The following is a 14,372-nucleotide window of genomic DNA, read 5'->3' as shown; positions in this document are numbered from 1 at the left end:
CTGCCACAGATGGAAATTATATACCTTCACATGATTACCACAATAAGATGTCCATTTTTAGTACCATAAAACAATAGTTGTGTCGATCTCTACAAATCCCAATGACGTGTTCAGAAATGACCTTGAAAATGATAAAAAATTAGAATGAAAACAAGTCTTATCTAATCACACAGGAAATCACACCGGCTATATAGATAGGTGGAATAGTTCCCTTTTATTGACGAAGTGTTTTAGTACATTGTGCATATCAGGCACTCAATAGTGCTGGGGTCTGCGTGCGGCTCCTTGTGTCCTGTGGATTGCTGCATCACTCCACTACAGCTGTGACGCAGAAAGAGACAATAGATTCCTTTACGCTAGGTGTATTGTACATCACAAGCCCTCACTTCAGTATTTTTCCGTGGCTCTCTAACAAAAAGGTGTATGAATCATCTGTCTTGTGCCTTTCATGATCTTCTGATCTGACTCACTCTTGATGAGTATACATGCATGCATACACACCTTGTAAATCAGGGAGTTTCCTCTTGAATCCAAGTTAAAATACTTAACTTACTTTTTAAATAAGTTATATGTTGCTGCCCGGTTCTGTGAATCTGATCTGCCAGAATGTGCAGTAGAACATGACAGTACTCTTGACCACCACTACATTTGTATCCTTAATGCACAGAATGGGTTAAGAGAGGGACAGTGCATCTTGGATCCTGAAATAACTCCGCTTGAAGCAGATGATGCAGTATAAATCAAGCACAATGGGGACAAGTGTCTATGAGTGCCCTGGATTATTGTCCTAGATTCACAGGGAGACCACATTCAAATAAACAATCCTAGGGCCTTGTCCTTATATATTATTATTTGGTACTCTATTGTGATTTCAAAATATTCTGGTCCAGAGCAAAGTTTTGCATATTTATTATAAATCTAAGAAGAAAAAGATTGCTTGTTGCTTGAATTTGGTTTCTCCATTACACTGTCATTGCTTTCTCGAGAGATTGTTCTTTATCAGTTCATTCTATATTCAACATATTACACATAAAAAAAGAGACTATCTAAATATTAGATTTTAATTTGATAACATTTACAGTACTAAACTGGTCAATAATGTTAGTGTATCATTAGACCAGAACATTATCGGCACACGCTTTAAATATTTATATAGTTGTTACCAAGGAGTTTTCACCTTGTTACTTGGTTGCATCCTTAGTGAATTTCTCTGTAGTGAGCATATGAGAAAATGGAGGATTATAACATACAAGACAAATGTAGGATTCACATTCACTTTCTTGACTTACCCAAATTGCTCGTAACTTTCGCTGCCTCTTGGTCCTCTGGAACAAAAACCAGACCTAAAAACAACAACCAACCCATTACATTACATCAGGTTCATATTGCAAGCCTTTTCAGACCTAAATTAACCACATTAACCCTGGAATCCCTATTTTGGACAAATGTACCAACATTTCAATGTATTTATTATCACAAATCCCCCCGATGGGATGTGTTATGAGCTTGTAGATTGGCTATTTTCGCTATTTGTCTTAGGCCTACAACAAAATATAGTTCGGGCTTAAGTGGTTATGGAGGTGCTGTCGGGACGCTACTTGAATTGTTACACTGATGTAATGTGCAATAATTGTAGTTTTTTTCCCTTTTTTGTCATTTTAGCTTATTTTTTACAACACCTAAGAAGACTCCACTAACCTCGCTTCTGCCTCAAGCCTGTCAAGAAATTCAGAAGTCAGTATAGAATCAAAGTAGCTGAGATGATACAATGAACCAAATTTTTGTTTAGGAAATACCAGATCTACAAGCTCACAACAACACATCAACATTGCATCGTGGTGCTTTTTGAGCTTGTAGATCAGCTATTTTTTAACAGCCTAAGTTTTAAAAGGGTTAAAGTGGTTAAAATGATTTTTTATGCTGTTGACCCCCTGGAACCCCCCTCAAGGACCCCTGAGGACCTCCCCGGACCTCACAATGAGAAACACTCCTGAATGAGAGGCTACAGGGGCTGGAGCAAGGCTAATGGAGGGATGTAAGGCTCACCATCCGAGTCCTCAGTGGATTCAGAAGATTCTGTGAAAGACACATGGAAGATTCACAAGGTTAAGACTTTTTGTCTTTTAAATAAACGTGTATGTGGGTTAGTCAAACCGACATTCTATAGACAATTGCGGCACTTCTCCCAACAGAACTTCATTGCCATCTTAAGGCACTCACATGAACTAGAGTGACCCTACCTACCCTCACTGGTAGAAGCACCAACATTTCCAACTCCCTCTGCTGGAAGACAGCAGTAAAAGTTATGCAACACTGAATAAAGCTGTAGAGATCACATGTGGTCTGTCTAAAGCAGGGGTCTTCAAGGGTGTTTCAGGCCAAGGACCCCCCTAGCTGAGAGAGAGATGAAGCAGGGACCCCCACTACATATTGTATACAATTGCGTTGCAGATTAAATAATAATAATAGATTTCATAGATAGCTGGATTCATGTTAAGGTGTATTTTCAGATAGAACCTTTAAACCCTCAATATTTAGTCAACTTGATCGTTGGCTCTGTACTTGGTCTGCTATTTTTCCCTCTACACGACTCTCCGAAAATAGCCGATCTACAAGCTTACAACGCCTTGCCTCTGTGCTTGTAGATCGGCTATGTTCCACACCACACAAACATTTGGCGGACCCCCTAGGGGTCCCGGACCCCCTGTTGAAGACCCCTGGTCTAAAGTGAATATAAATATGAATGCTTTGTGTTAAATATGGAAGACACACCTTGGGTGTCACCTTGGGTGTCATCCACAGTCTCAGCTTGTTTCTCCTCTATTAAAAAACAACAACATTAATTTAAAGATAGTGTTTAACTTAAAGCGGCACTATGTAACTTTTTTTAATGAATAGAATTAAATCTTGTCCAATCTGTATGGTAGAGTATAGCCTATGTGAATACAATATAACATACAATTGGCAGGTTGTATTTTGTCTCCCTGCTCTTCTATTGAGACATTTAGATCGTGTCAAAGGTCATGTCTCACATAGACACAGGATCTGACACAAATTTTGACCTGATGGTCAAGATTCAATTTATCCCCTGAGCAAGAAGGCAGGCTCTAGCTCAATGGTAAACATTTCAGCACTTGCGCAGGAAACCGGGTTTAATCCGGGGTAGAAGAGGAAAGTTACATAGTGCAGCTTTAAATAAAATGTTTTAGTTATTATATTGCAATAATGACTAAATAGTTACCAGATTCATCTTGAGCAGCCTCTATAAAATAAATGGAGCAGATGAAAGAATAGAATGACTCAAATAGTAGAGTAAAATGACTGGCCCTGTCTGCCATTACCATACAAAATCATTATATATATACATGAACATCACATCAGTTTGCTCACCCAAGTAACGGGAATCTGATTCCTCACTCTTTTCCTCACTCTTCTCATCTGTAAATTGAAAGGAGTTGAAAAGAGTTGAAAAGTAAATGTTTTTCTACAAATTTTACTTTTAGCTTTTAGGGTTTATGGTCCTGGACCATATAGTCACTGCATTCAAACTTACCCTTCACATGGGTAGTTTCAAACTCAGTTTGATCTGAGGAGAGAAAATAATTAAATGTCTTCCCTTTATGTAAAACAGGAATTGAGCAATTCAAACCTTATCTGGTGTTGAACTTGAACGGGGGAAAAAAGGTATTTCTGACAGGGAGAGGAGAGGTGACATTGAGACATATTTACATTTCATGTCATCAGTTAGCATACCTTCTTTTGACATAACATATATTTCACATATGCTCATTTATGTATTTATTCTCCTCATTTATACATATCACATAATATTGGTCTTCTTCTGCTAAAAACTTTATTTTAGAGATTTTAATGATTTAGTTATTATAATGAAATTCTGGCTAAACTAACAATGGCTTACCAGATTTATCTTGAGCAGCCTCTATAAAATAAATGGAACAAATGAAAGTAGAATGTAAAATCTCTGGCCCTGTCTGTCATCATTACCACACAAAGTCCTTCCATTATTAATTTTGTATGAACATCATCACTTCAGTTCGCTCACCCAAGTAACGGGCATCTGCTTCCTCACTCTTTTCATCTGTAAATTTGTGGAAGAATGTATTGACATATTTACTTTGAAGTTACTTTGAGCTTAAGGGTTATGGTCCTGGACCTATAGTCACTGCATTTCAAACTTACCATTCACCTGAGTTTCAGACTCAATTTGATCTGAGGAGAGAAAATGGACAAAAATGTCTTCCCTTTGTGTAAAACAGGAATTGAGCAATACGAGTGATAGCTTGTGTTACAACTGAAAAACAAAAAAGTATTCTTGGGAGAGGTGACATTGAGACACATTTAAATTTTGACATTATTTTTGCATATCCTCATTTTACATAATTTATTTTGCATGTATTTGGCATATGATCATTTGCATATTGTGCAATTATTTCCCATATCCTATATAAACACATTATGCATTTATTTGCATGTGCTCATTTACATATTATGTATTTATTTTCCATGTCCTCATTTACATATCACACATTTTCAATATGCTGAGTTAGATTCTCTGAAACATAGTATATTACAGCATATTGCATAAGCATAACCGCTTAATTATGCTACTTGATGTATGCAGAGTTGACAAAATATCAAACTCTGAAATGTTGTTTCTGAAATAAATGCTTTTCCTTTTGTTTCAGTTAGACCAGTACACTGTAGACCTACCTGTTTTTTGTAGCTCAGTTAGCTCACTTGCTGGAGAAAGAAGGTTAGATTTATTTCAGGGATACACTCAAGACCATCATTATTATTAGCACATTTATTACAAATGATTTAACATGAATGGCCTCTCTTACCTTCTTCAACAGCTGTATCTTCTTTCTGAGCAGATTCCAGTGATGCAGGGAAAACTAGTGGTGTCATAAGTACATTGGTCAGGCTTGTAATGATAACTTAAGTCAACCTGCATTATACTTTACATGGTTGTGAATGTATATTTCACTAAGAGCGTGACTTAGAGCAAACAAATACTTGAGCAGAAAAATGATTACTTGTTACGTTTGTTTACAATATTTGTTTAAATCTCCTTAACTAAAGAGGAACACAATTATTCATTCTTACCAGTGTGGAATCCTGCCACAGCAAGGAAAAGGAATATAGCCACTAGAAACCTCATCTTTGCTCTGTGTTTGGTTATGGTTATTTGTGTTGTTTTGTCTGTGTGAGACCTCTTATACCTTTGCTCACATCACATGCTTTGCATAGACAGGCAGCTGTGGTACCATTGTCCCTCCCTACCTAGCTGGGTGGCACATCCCGGTTAGTCACCACACAGATGTGTCATTATTCAGCCTGTCAATGGCACCCATTGTCAGCTTTTCCATCACACGGCCCTTTATTTGAGATCTAACTGTTTGTGTTGAAAACGAGGCGAGATGTTCAGCCCATGTACTCAAAACAATTTTCATTTCCTGTTTGCCACAATGAAAAAAAGAAAGGCATACAGCATAACCTAAGCATGCAATGTGGGCATCACAGAATAATTTATCATGACTATTCCTCCATCATGTACTCAAAAACGACTGGTGCTTTTTATAATGCAAAGGAAACAATGTTGTATCCTCAATCCTGCGTATGTGCTGTAATGATTAAAAGCTAATTTTATTGACCTCATAAACACGACTTGAAGTGAAATACTAATTTCTACAAAGTAATAATGTTTTAAAATAGTAGAGAAAAACAGTAAGGAATACATTATGTCTGACAAATTTACTGTGAATCGCATTCAGTAGCTGTTAGTTGGACAAGGCACTCTCCTCCTTTACTTACAATAGGTTACAGTCACAAGTCACAAAAATGAACTGAAGAAAAGCAAGCTACCAATTAGTTTTTTGTTGTTGTTTTGCCTGAACCACTTGTGCTTTTGAATGATATACTTTAGGGACCAGTCGAAATTTACAGAAGGGGGTCCCTGGAGGAAAATAGGGGAGGGTCATGCCTTGTGACTATCTTTAAATGATAGAAAGGATTCAAATCCAGTAACACCTTGGTCTATTTAGAACCAATGACAGTCATTAACAAGCCATCAACACACAGCAAGTGTGAACGACCCAGTCAAATCTATTCAGCGTCTTAATGATGGTGGTTGAACAATTAAGCAACACTTCAACAGGTGTTAGGCATATTAGAGAGATGCATTATCCCAATTTCCAACACAGAGATATCCTCTTTTAAAGGACAACTTTGGTTTTTTACAACCAATGTTTATGTTTTAGATTGTAATTAAAGTAAATAAAAGATGAGTGTTAAAAATGTTAAATTTACTGCTTTCTATACTTTTAGCAATTTTCACAATCTTTTTTACAGTGTTTTCACAGTGGGCGGGGGCATTCTGTCCGGTGGCTAAATATGCATTTTTTTAACACATTAACCCGGCGTTTTCTTTATTATTATTTACAGTAGCTCTTCTAGCCCCCAATAACTCACATCTGGCCATCTCAGACAACCGGACCTTTTTTATTGTGTAAAAAAGGCATATTTAGCCACCGGACAGAATGCCCCCGCCCACTGTAAAAAATATTGCAAAAAATGCTAAAACTATAGAAAGCAGTAAATAAAATAAACATTACACTCATCATTTATTTACTTTAATTACAAGCTAAAATATAAACCTTGGTTGTAAAAAACCAAAGTTGTCCTTTAAGTGTGTTTTTGTTGCTCATAGACGAAACGAAAAAAAAATTGTTCCCCCAAAAACCTGTTAGGAGTACGTTTCAGGCAATTTAAAGTCGATTGGTAGTGACTTTTTTGTGACTTTTTTTTTGGTCCCTAACATTCATCGAGCTCTGGACTTAGACATTTTTTTCCGTTTCGGTAGTGACACTACCGAAACGAAAAAAAAAATGTTCCCCCAAAAACCTGTTAGGAGTACGTTTCAGGCAATTTAAAGTTGATTGGTAGTGACTTTTTTTTTGGTCCCTAACATTCATCGAGCTCTGGACTTAGACATTTTTTTTCCGTTTCGGTAGTGACACTACCGAAACGGAAAAAAAATTGTTCCTCCAAAAACCTGTTAGGAGTACGTTTCAGGCAATTTAAAGTTGATTGGTAGTGACTTTTTTGTGACTTTTTTTTTGGTCCCTAACATTCATCGAGCTCTGGACTTAGACATTTTTTTCCGTTTCGGTAGTGACACTACCGAAACGGAAAAAAAAATGTTCCCCCAAAAACCTGTTAGGAGTACGTTTCAGGCAATTTAAAGTTGATTGGTAGTGACTTTTTTGTGACTTTTTTTTTGGTCCCTAACATTCATCGAGCTCTGGACTTGGAAATGTTTTTTCCATTTCGGAAGTGACACTACCGAAACGGAAAAAAAAATGTTCCCCCAAAAACCTGTTAGGAGTACGTTTCAGGCAATTTAAAGTTGATTGGTAGTGACTTTTTTGTGACTCTTTTTTTGGTCCCTAACATTCATTGAGCTCTGGACTTAGTACATTTATTTTTTCACCATTGTGTCACTACCGAAACGAAACCGAAACAAAAGTTAAATCCGAAAAAATCACTAAGTGTGGAGGCCAAAATCGTCCCCCCGAAAACCTGTTAGGAGAACGTTTCAGGCAATTTAGAGTTGATTGGTAGTACTTTGTAGTGACACTTTCTTTGGTCCCTAACATTCATCGAGCTCTGGAGCTCAGGACATTCACAGTTCAAAAATTCCACCTTACTGTGGACATGCATGCTTGAGATTTAAAAAAAAAAAAAAAGTGTAGTTTTGGAGATATTTAACTTTAAGCGCCCCATGTATTGTCGATGCGGCAATGGACATTTAAAGGCAGGCTTACAACTACATACTTACGCCTAGTGTAACAGAGAGGTCCTCTGTTACTTGCCATTTGCACATGTACATTGTAACCTTTATTTATGGATGGATTAATTGCATAGCATATGGTCACTTTAGTATTTGCACGGCATAATTTGCACATTGTAGTTTGCACAGAAAGGAATGCAGTCATTTTATTGTTGATTACATTTAACTGAACATTTGAGATGTGTCCTGTCCAGCTGAGCTGGCCACTCAGCTAACTAGTCCACCTATGGAGACAACATGTTTGGTGATATCTGGCAAGTGCAATTGGTGTAATATGAGTGCAATAGAGACTAAGTGGAATGTGTGAGAGGTGCAATATGGGTAATGCTGAGTAATGATTGAAAACTTAACATGTACCAAAGTGGGCTGTTCTGTTTGCCAGTGTAATTGGGCTGGACCAAGTCAGAAGGGCAGAGGGGGGTTATAATGTGTATTTGGAATTGTGAGGGATCTTGTGTAAAGTTGTAGTATGAGAATCATTAGTGGTGTAGTTCATGGAGTTTTAAGATATTTTATGAGTTAATGTTATATGTATTTCTGTATTTATATATTTCTGTATTTGTATATCTGTTTATCTACCCCTTGAAATGGTGGAGTCTTAATTGCCTGAGCTGCTCCAGCTGAGTATAAAATGCTGCCAGTAACAAGCCTGTTTAGTTAGAGGTAGAATGAAAGCCAGGCAACACCATGTCTGTCACCTGTATTGGAGCTCCTGTATTGTCTTGTTTGATGTCGGTGAATAAACACACCTTTTGGTTGCACTTTACAAACGCCTCTGTACTGCTTCCAGCCGCAAAAGGGCTCATTCTCACACCTAGTAACCTCATTCATACTTTAAAATGTTCATCTTACTGTGGACATGTTTGCCTGAAAAGGAATCTTTGAAATGTTGCATAGTTTTAGAATTGTACTCCTTTAAATGTTCAGAGATTTAGAATGGAGGCGGATGGAAGGTTTTGGGACCTTAAAAAACACTTTCACCTAGAAACTCCATTCACAGTTCAAAAATTCCACCTTACTGTGGACATGCATGCTTGAGAAACTTTAAAAAAAAAAAAATTGTAGTTATGGAGATATTTAACTTTAAGCGCCCCATTCATTGTCGATGCGGCAATGGACATTTAAAGGCAGGCTTACAACTACATACTTACGCCTAGTAACCTCATTCATACTTTAAAATGTTCATCTTACTCTGGACATGTTTGCCTGAAAAGGAATCTTTGAAATGTTGCATAGTTTTAGAATTGTACTCCTTTAAAAGTTCAGAGATTTAGAATGGAGGCGGATGGAAGGTTTTGGGACCTCAAAAAAACACTTTCACCTAGAAACTCAATTCACAGTTCAAAAATTCCCCCTTACTGTGGACATGCATCCTTGAGATGTTTTACTTTGAAATGATTTGTAGTTTTTGAAATATTTAACTTTAAGCGCCTAATGCATTGTCAATGGCAATGGATATTTAAAGGGAAAAGGGTACAAAGTTTTCAAGGCTAAGTTAACAGAACAAGTCAGAACCTCTGTGGTGCAGTGGTTTAGATACAGGACCTGCAACCAGAAGGTTACCGGTTCAAATCCAACCAGGACAGGTCTCCAACAATTACCTGACTCTTGCACCTTTATCTGATCTTTCACTGAACAGCGTGTAAGACACCATAGAAAGTATGTACCATGATGGAGCAGTGGTTAAGATTCAGGCCTTACACACTGAAGGTCCTGAGTTCAAATCTCGCAAGGACATCTTTCTAACTTTTACCTGGGGCTTTTACCTTTATATAATCTTTCAGACAAATTCCACGCAAGTCAACAGAACATGTAAGGACCTCTGTGGTGCAGTGGTTTAGATACAGGACTTGCAACCAGAAGATTCCTGGTTCAAATCCAACTGGCACACTTTTTTTTCTTTCCCAAGACTCAAGACCCAAAAGAGTCTTGAGTCGAACCAATTACTCCCGCGGAGACATCAAATTTCTCTTTTGGGCCATGAGTCCCAAGACTCAAGGCCCAAAAGAGAAATTTGATGTCTCCGCGGGAGTAATTGGTTCGACTCAAGACCCAAAAGAAGGTGAACTGACTGTAATGATTCAAAATGTCATATATAGAATAGAAACCCCATTCAAACTTTAAAATGTTCATCTTACTGTGGACATGTTTGCCTGAAAGGGAATCTTTGAAATGTTTAATAGTTTTAGAATTGTACTCCTTTAAAAGTTCAGAGATTTAGAATGGAGGTCGATGGACGAATTTGGGACCTCAAAAAAACACTTTCACCTAGAAACTCCATTCACAGTTCAAAAATTCCACCTTACTGTGGACATGCATGCTTGAGATTTTTTCTTTTGAAATCATTTGTAGTTTTGGAGATATTTAACTTTAAGCGCCCCATTCATTGTCGATGCGGCAATGGACATTTAAAGGCAGGCTTACAACTACATACTTACGCCTAGTAACCTCATTCATACTTTAAAATGTTCGTCTTACTCTGGACATGTTTGCCTGAAAAGGAATCTTTGAAATGTTGCATAGTTTTAGAATTGTACTCCTTTAAAAGTTCAGAGATTTAGAATGGAGGCGGATGGAAGGTTAGGGTTAGGCTATAGGGACCTCAAAAAAACACGTTCACCTAGAAACTCCATTCACAGTTCAAAAAATCCACCTTACTGTGGACATGCATGCTTGAGATTTTTTCTTTTGAAATCATTTGTAGTTTTGGAGATATTTAACTTTAAGCGCCCCATTCATTGTCGATGCGGCAATGGACATTTAAAGGCAGGCTTACAACTACATACTTACGCCTAGTAACCTCATTCATACTTTAAAATGTTCGTCTTACTCTGGACATGTTTGCCTGAAAAGGAATCTTTGAAATGTTGCATAGTTTTAGAATTGTACTCCTTTAAAAGTTCAGAGATTTAGAATGGAGGCGGATGGAAGGTTAGGGTTAGGCTATAGGGTCCTCAAAAAAACACGTTCACCTAGAAACTCCATTCACAGTTCAAAAATTCCACCTTACTGTGGACATGCATGCTTGAGATTTTTTCTTTTGAAATCATTTGTAGTTTTGGAGATATTTAACTTTAAGCGCCCCATTCATTGTCGATGCGGCAATGGACATTTAAAGGCAGGCTTACAACTACATACTTACGCCTAGTAACCTCATTCATACTTTAAAATGTTCGTCTTACTCTGGACATGTTTGCCTGAAAAGGAATCTTTGAAATGTTGCATAGTTTTAGAATTGTACTCCTTTAAAAGTTCAGAGATTTAGAATGGAGGCGGATGGAAGGTTAGGGTTAGGCTATAGGGACCTCAAAAAAACACGTTCACCTAGAAACTCCATTCACAGTTCAAAAATTCCACCTTACTGTGGACATGCATGCTTGAGATTTTTTCTTTTGAAATCATTTGTAGTTTTGGAGATATTTAACTTTAAGCGCCCCATTCATTGTCGATGCGGCAATGGACATTTAAAGGCAGGCTTACAACTACATACTTACGCCTAGTAACCTCATTCATACTTTAAAATGTTCGTCTTACTCTGGACATGTTTGCCTGAAAAGGAATCTTTGAAATGTTGCATAGTTTTAGAATTGTACTCCTTTAAAAGTTCAGAGATTTAGAATGGAGGCGGATGGAAGGTTAGGGTTAGGCTATAGGGACCTCAAAAAAACACGTTCACCTAGAAACTCCATTCACAGTTCAAAAATTCCACCTTACTGTGGACATGCATGCTTGATATTTTTTCTTTTGAAATCATTTGTAGTTTTGGAGATATTTAACTTTAAGCGCCCCATTCATTGTCGATGCGGCAATGGACATTTAAAGGCAGGCTTACAACTACATACTTACGCCTAGTAACCTCATTCATACTTTAAAATGTTCGTCTTACTCTGGACATGTTTGCCTGAAAAGGAATCTTTGAAATGTTGCATAGTTTTAGAATTGTACTCCTTTAAAAGTTCAGAGATTTAGAATGGAGGCGGATGGAAGGTTAGGGTTAGGCTATAGGGACCTCAAAAAAACACGTTCACCTAGAAACTCCATTCACAGTTCAAAAATTCCACCTTACTGTGGACATGCATGCTTGATATTTTTTCTTTTGAAATCATTTGTAGTTTTGGAGATATTTAACTTTAAGCGCCCCATTCATTGTCGATGCGGCAATGGACATTTAAAGGCAGGCTTACAACTACATACTTACGCCTAGTAACCTCATTCATACTTTAAAATGTTCGTCTTACTCTGGACATGTTTGCCTGAAAAGGAATCTTTGAAATGTTGCATAGTTTTAGAATTGTACTCCTTTAAAAGTTCAGAGATTTAGAATGGAGGCGGATGGAAGGTTAGGGTTAGGCTATAGGGACCTCAAAAAAACACGTTCACCTAGAAACTCCATTCACAGTTCAAAAATTCCACCTTACTGTGGACATGCATGCTTGAGATTTTTTCTTTTGAAATCATTTGTAGTTTTGGAGATATTTAACTTTAAGCGCCCCATTCATTGTCGATGCGGCAATGGACATTTAAAGGCAGGCTTACAACTACATACTTACGCCTAGTAACCTCATTCATACTTTAAAATGTTCGTCTTACTCTGGACATGTTTGCCTGAAAAGGAATCTTTGAAATGTTGCATAGTTTTAGAATTGTACTCCTTTAAAAGTTCCACCAGGAAACCTGTAACTCTCAGCCAACAGCATAGCTAAACTGGTAGAGCATCTGTCCGAAGAGACCGAATTGGCCAGATTCGGTTTCAGTTACTAAGGTGGTGACTGGATTTGAACCAGGACACTCCTACAAGTTATTCTACGGATATCAGTCAATTTATCCGTTGCCCCAAGTACATACTTACGCCTAGTAACCTCATTCATACTTTAAAATGTTCATCTTACTCTGGACATGTTTGCCTGAAAAGGAATCTTTGAAATGTTGCATAGTTTTAGAATTGTACTCCTTTAAAAGTTCCACCAGGAAACCTGGTTTCATTCATTGTCGATGCGGCAATGGACATTTAAAGGCAGGCTTACAACTACATACTTACGCCTAGTAACCTCATTCATACTTTAAAATGTTCGTCTTACTCTGGACATGTTTGCCTGAAAAGGAATCTTTGAAATGTTGCATAGTTTTAGAATTGTACTCCTTTAAAAGTTCAGAGATTTAGAATGGAGGCGGATGGAAGGTTAGGGTTAGGCTATAGGGACCTCAAAAAAACACGTTCACCTAGAAACTCCATTCACAGTTCAAAAATTCCACCTTACTGTGGACATGCATGCTTGAGATTTTTTCTTTTGAAATCATTTGTAGTTTTGGAGATATTTAACTTTAAGCGCCCCATTCATTGTCGATGCGGCAATGGACATTTAAAGGCAGGCTTACAACTACATACTTACGCCTAGTAACCTCATTCATACTTTAAAATGTTCGTCTTACTCTGGACATGTTTGCCTGAAAAGGAATCTTTGAAATGTTGCATAGTTTTAGAATTGTACTCCTTTAAAAGTTCCACCAGGAAACCTGTAACTCTCAGCCAACAGCATAGCTAAACTGGTAGAGCATCTGTCCGAAGAGACCGAATTGGCCAGATTCGGTTTCAGTTACTAAGGTGGTGACTGGATTTGAACCAGGACACTCCTACAAGTTATTCTACGGATATCAGTCAATTTATCCGTTGCCCCAAGTACATACTTACGCCTAGTAACCTCATTCATACTTTAAAATGTTCATCTTACTCTGGACATGTTTGCCTGAAAAGGAATCTTTGAAATGTTGCATAGTTTTAGAATTGTACTCCTTTAAAAGTTCCACCAGGAAACCTGGTTTCATTCATTGTCGATGCGGCAATGGACATTTAAAGGCAGGCTTACAACTACATACTTACGCCTAGTAACCTCATTCATACTTTAAAATGTTCGTCTTACTCTGGACATGTTTGCCTGAAAAGGAATCTTTGAAATGTTGCATAGTTTTAGAATTGTACTCCTTTAAAAGTTCAGAGATTTAGAATGGAGGCGGATGGAAGGTTAGGGTTAGGCTATAGGGACCTCAAAAAAACACGTTCACCTAGAAACTCCATTCACAGTTCAAAAATTCCACCTTACTGTGGACATGCATGCTTGAGATTTTTTCTTTTGAAATCATTTGTAGTTTTGGAGATATTTAACTTTAAGCGCCCCATTCATTGTCGATGCGGCAATGGACATTTAAAGGCAGGCTTACAACTACATACTTACGCCTAGTAACCTCATTCATACTTTAAAATGTTCGTCTTACTCTGGACATGTTTGCCTGAAAAGGAATCTTTGAAATGTTGCATAGTTTTAGAATTGTACTCCTTTAAAAGTTCCACCAGGAAACCTGTAACTCTCAGCCAACAGCATAGCTAAACTGGTAGAGCATCTGTCCGAAGAGACCGAATTGGCCAGATTCGGTTTCAGTTACTAAGGTGGTGACTGGATTTGAACCAGGACACTCCTACAAGTTATTCTACGGATATCAGTCA

General features: G+C 37.6%; 1 protein-coding gene across 5 annotated transcripts; it reads right to left on the bottom strand.

Annotated features, from left to right (window-relative positions):
* Window positions 1–60: 60 nt before the first annotated feature.
* Window positions 61–5,265, bottom strand: LOC311038425 (uncharacterized protein). 5 transcript variants are annotated; one of them, XM_084047946.1, is made up of 15 exons: window positions 5,128–5,265; window positions 4,863–4,916; window positions 4,732–4,761; window positions 4,201–4,230; window positions 4,064–4,099; window positions 3,920–3,940; window positions 3,554–3,586; window positions 3,391–3,438; window positions 3,242–3,262; window positions 2,773–2,820; window positions 2,245–2,283; window positions 2,047–2,076; window positions 1,699–1,716; window positions 1,290–1,343; window positions 61–321 (listed from the first exon to the last, which is right to left on the bottom strand). In XM_084047946.1, exons 1-15 carry the CDS (start codon window positions 5,180–5,182, stop codon window positions 308–310), a joined length of 531 nt encoding a protein of 176 aa, XP_083904072.1. In that variant the 5' UTR covers window positions 5,183–5,265; the 3' UTR covers window positions 61–307. The 5 variants fall into 5 exon arrangements, with proteins under 5 accessions (XP_083904072.1, XP_083904073.1, XP_083904074.1 ...); XM_084047947.1 differs by lacking the exon at window positions 1,699–1,716; XM_084047948.1 differs by lacking the exon at window positions 1,699–1,716 and having other exon boundaries at window positions 2,245–2,280.
* Window positions 5,266–14,372: the final 9,107 nt, after the last annotated feature.

The sequence above is a fragment of the Gymnoscopelus microlampas genome (assembly GCF_963454915.1).
Source record: "Gymnoscopelus microlampas genome assembly, chromosome: 21".
Classification (NCBI taxonomy): Eukaryota; Metazoa; Chordata; class Actinopteri; order Myctophiformes; family Myctophidae; genus Gymnoscopelus; species Gymnoscopelus microlampas.
This window is presented reverse-complemented; position numbering and strand designations above follow the sequence as displayed.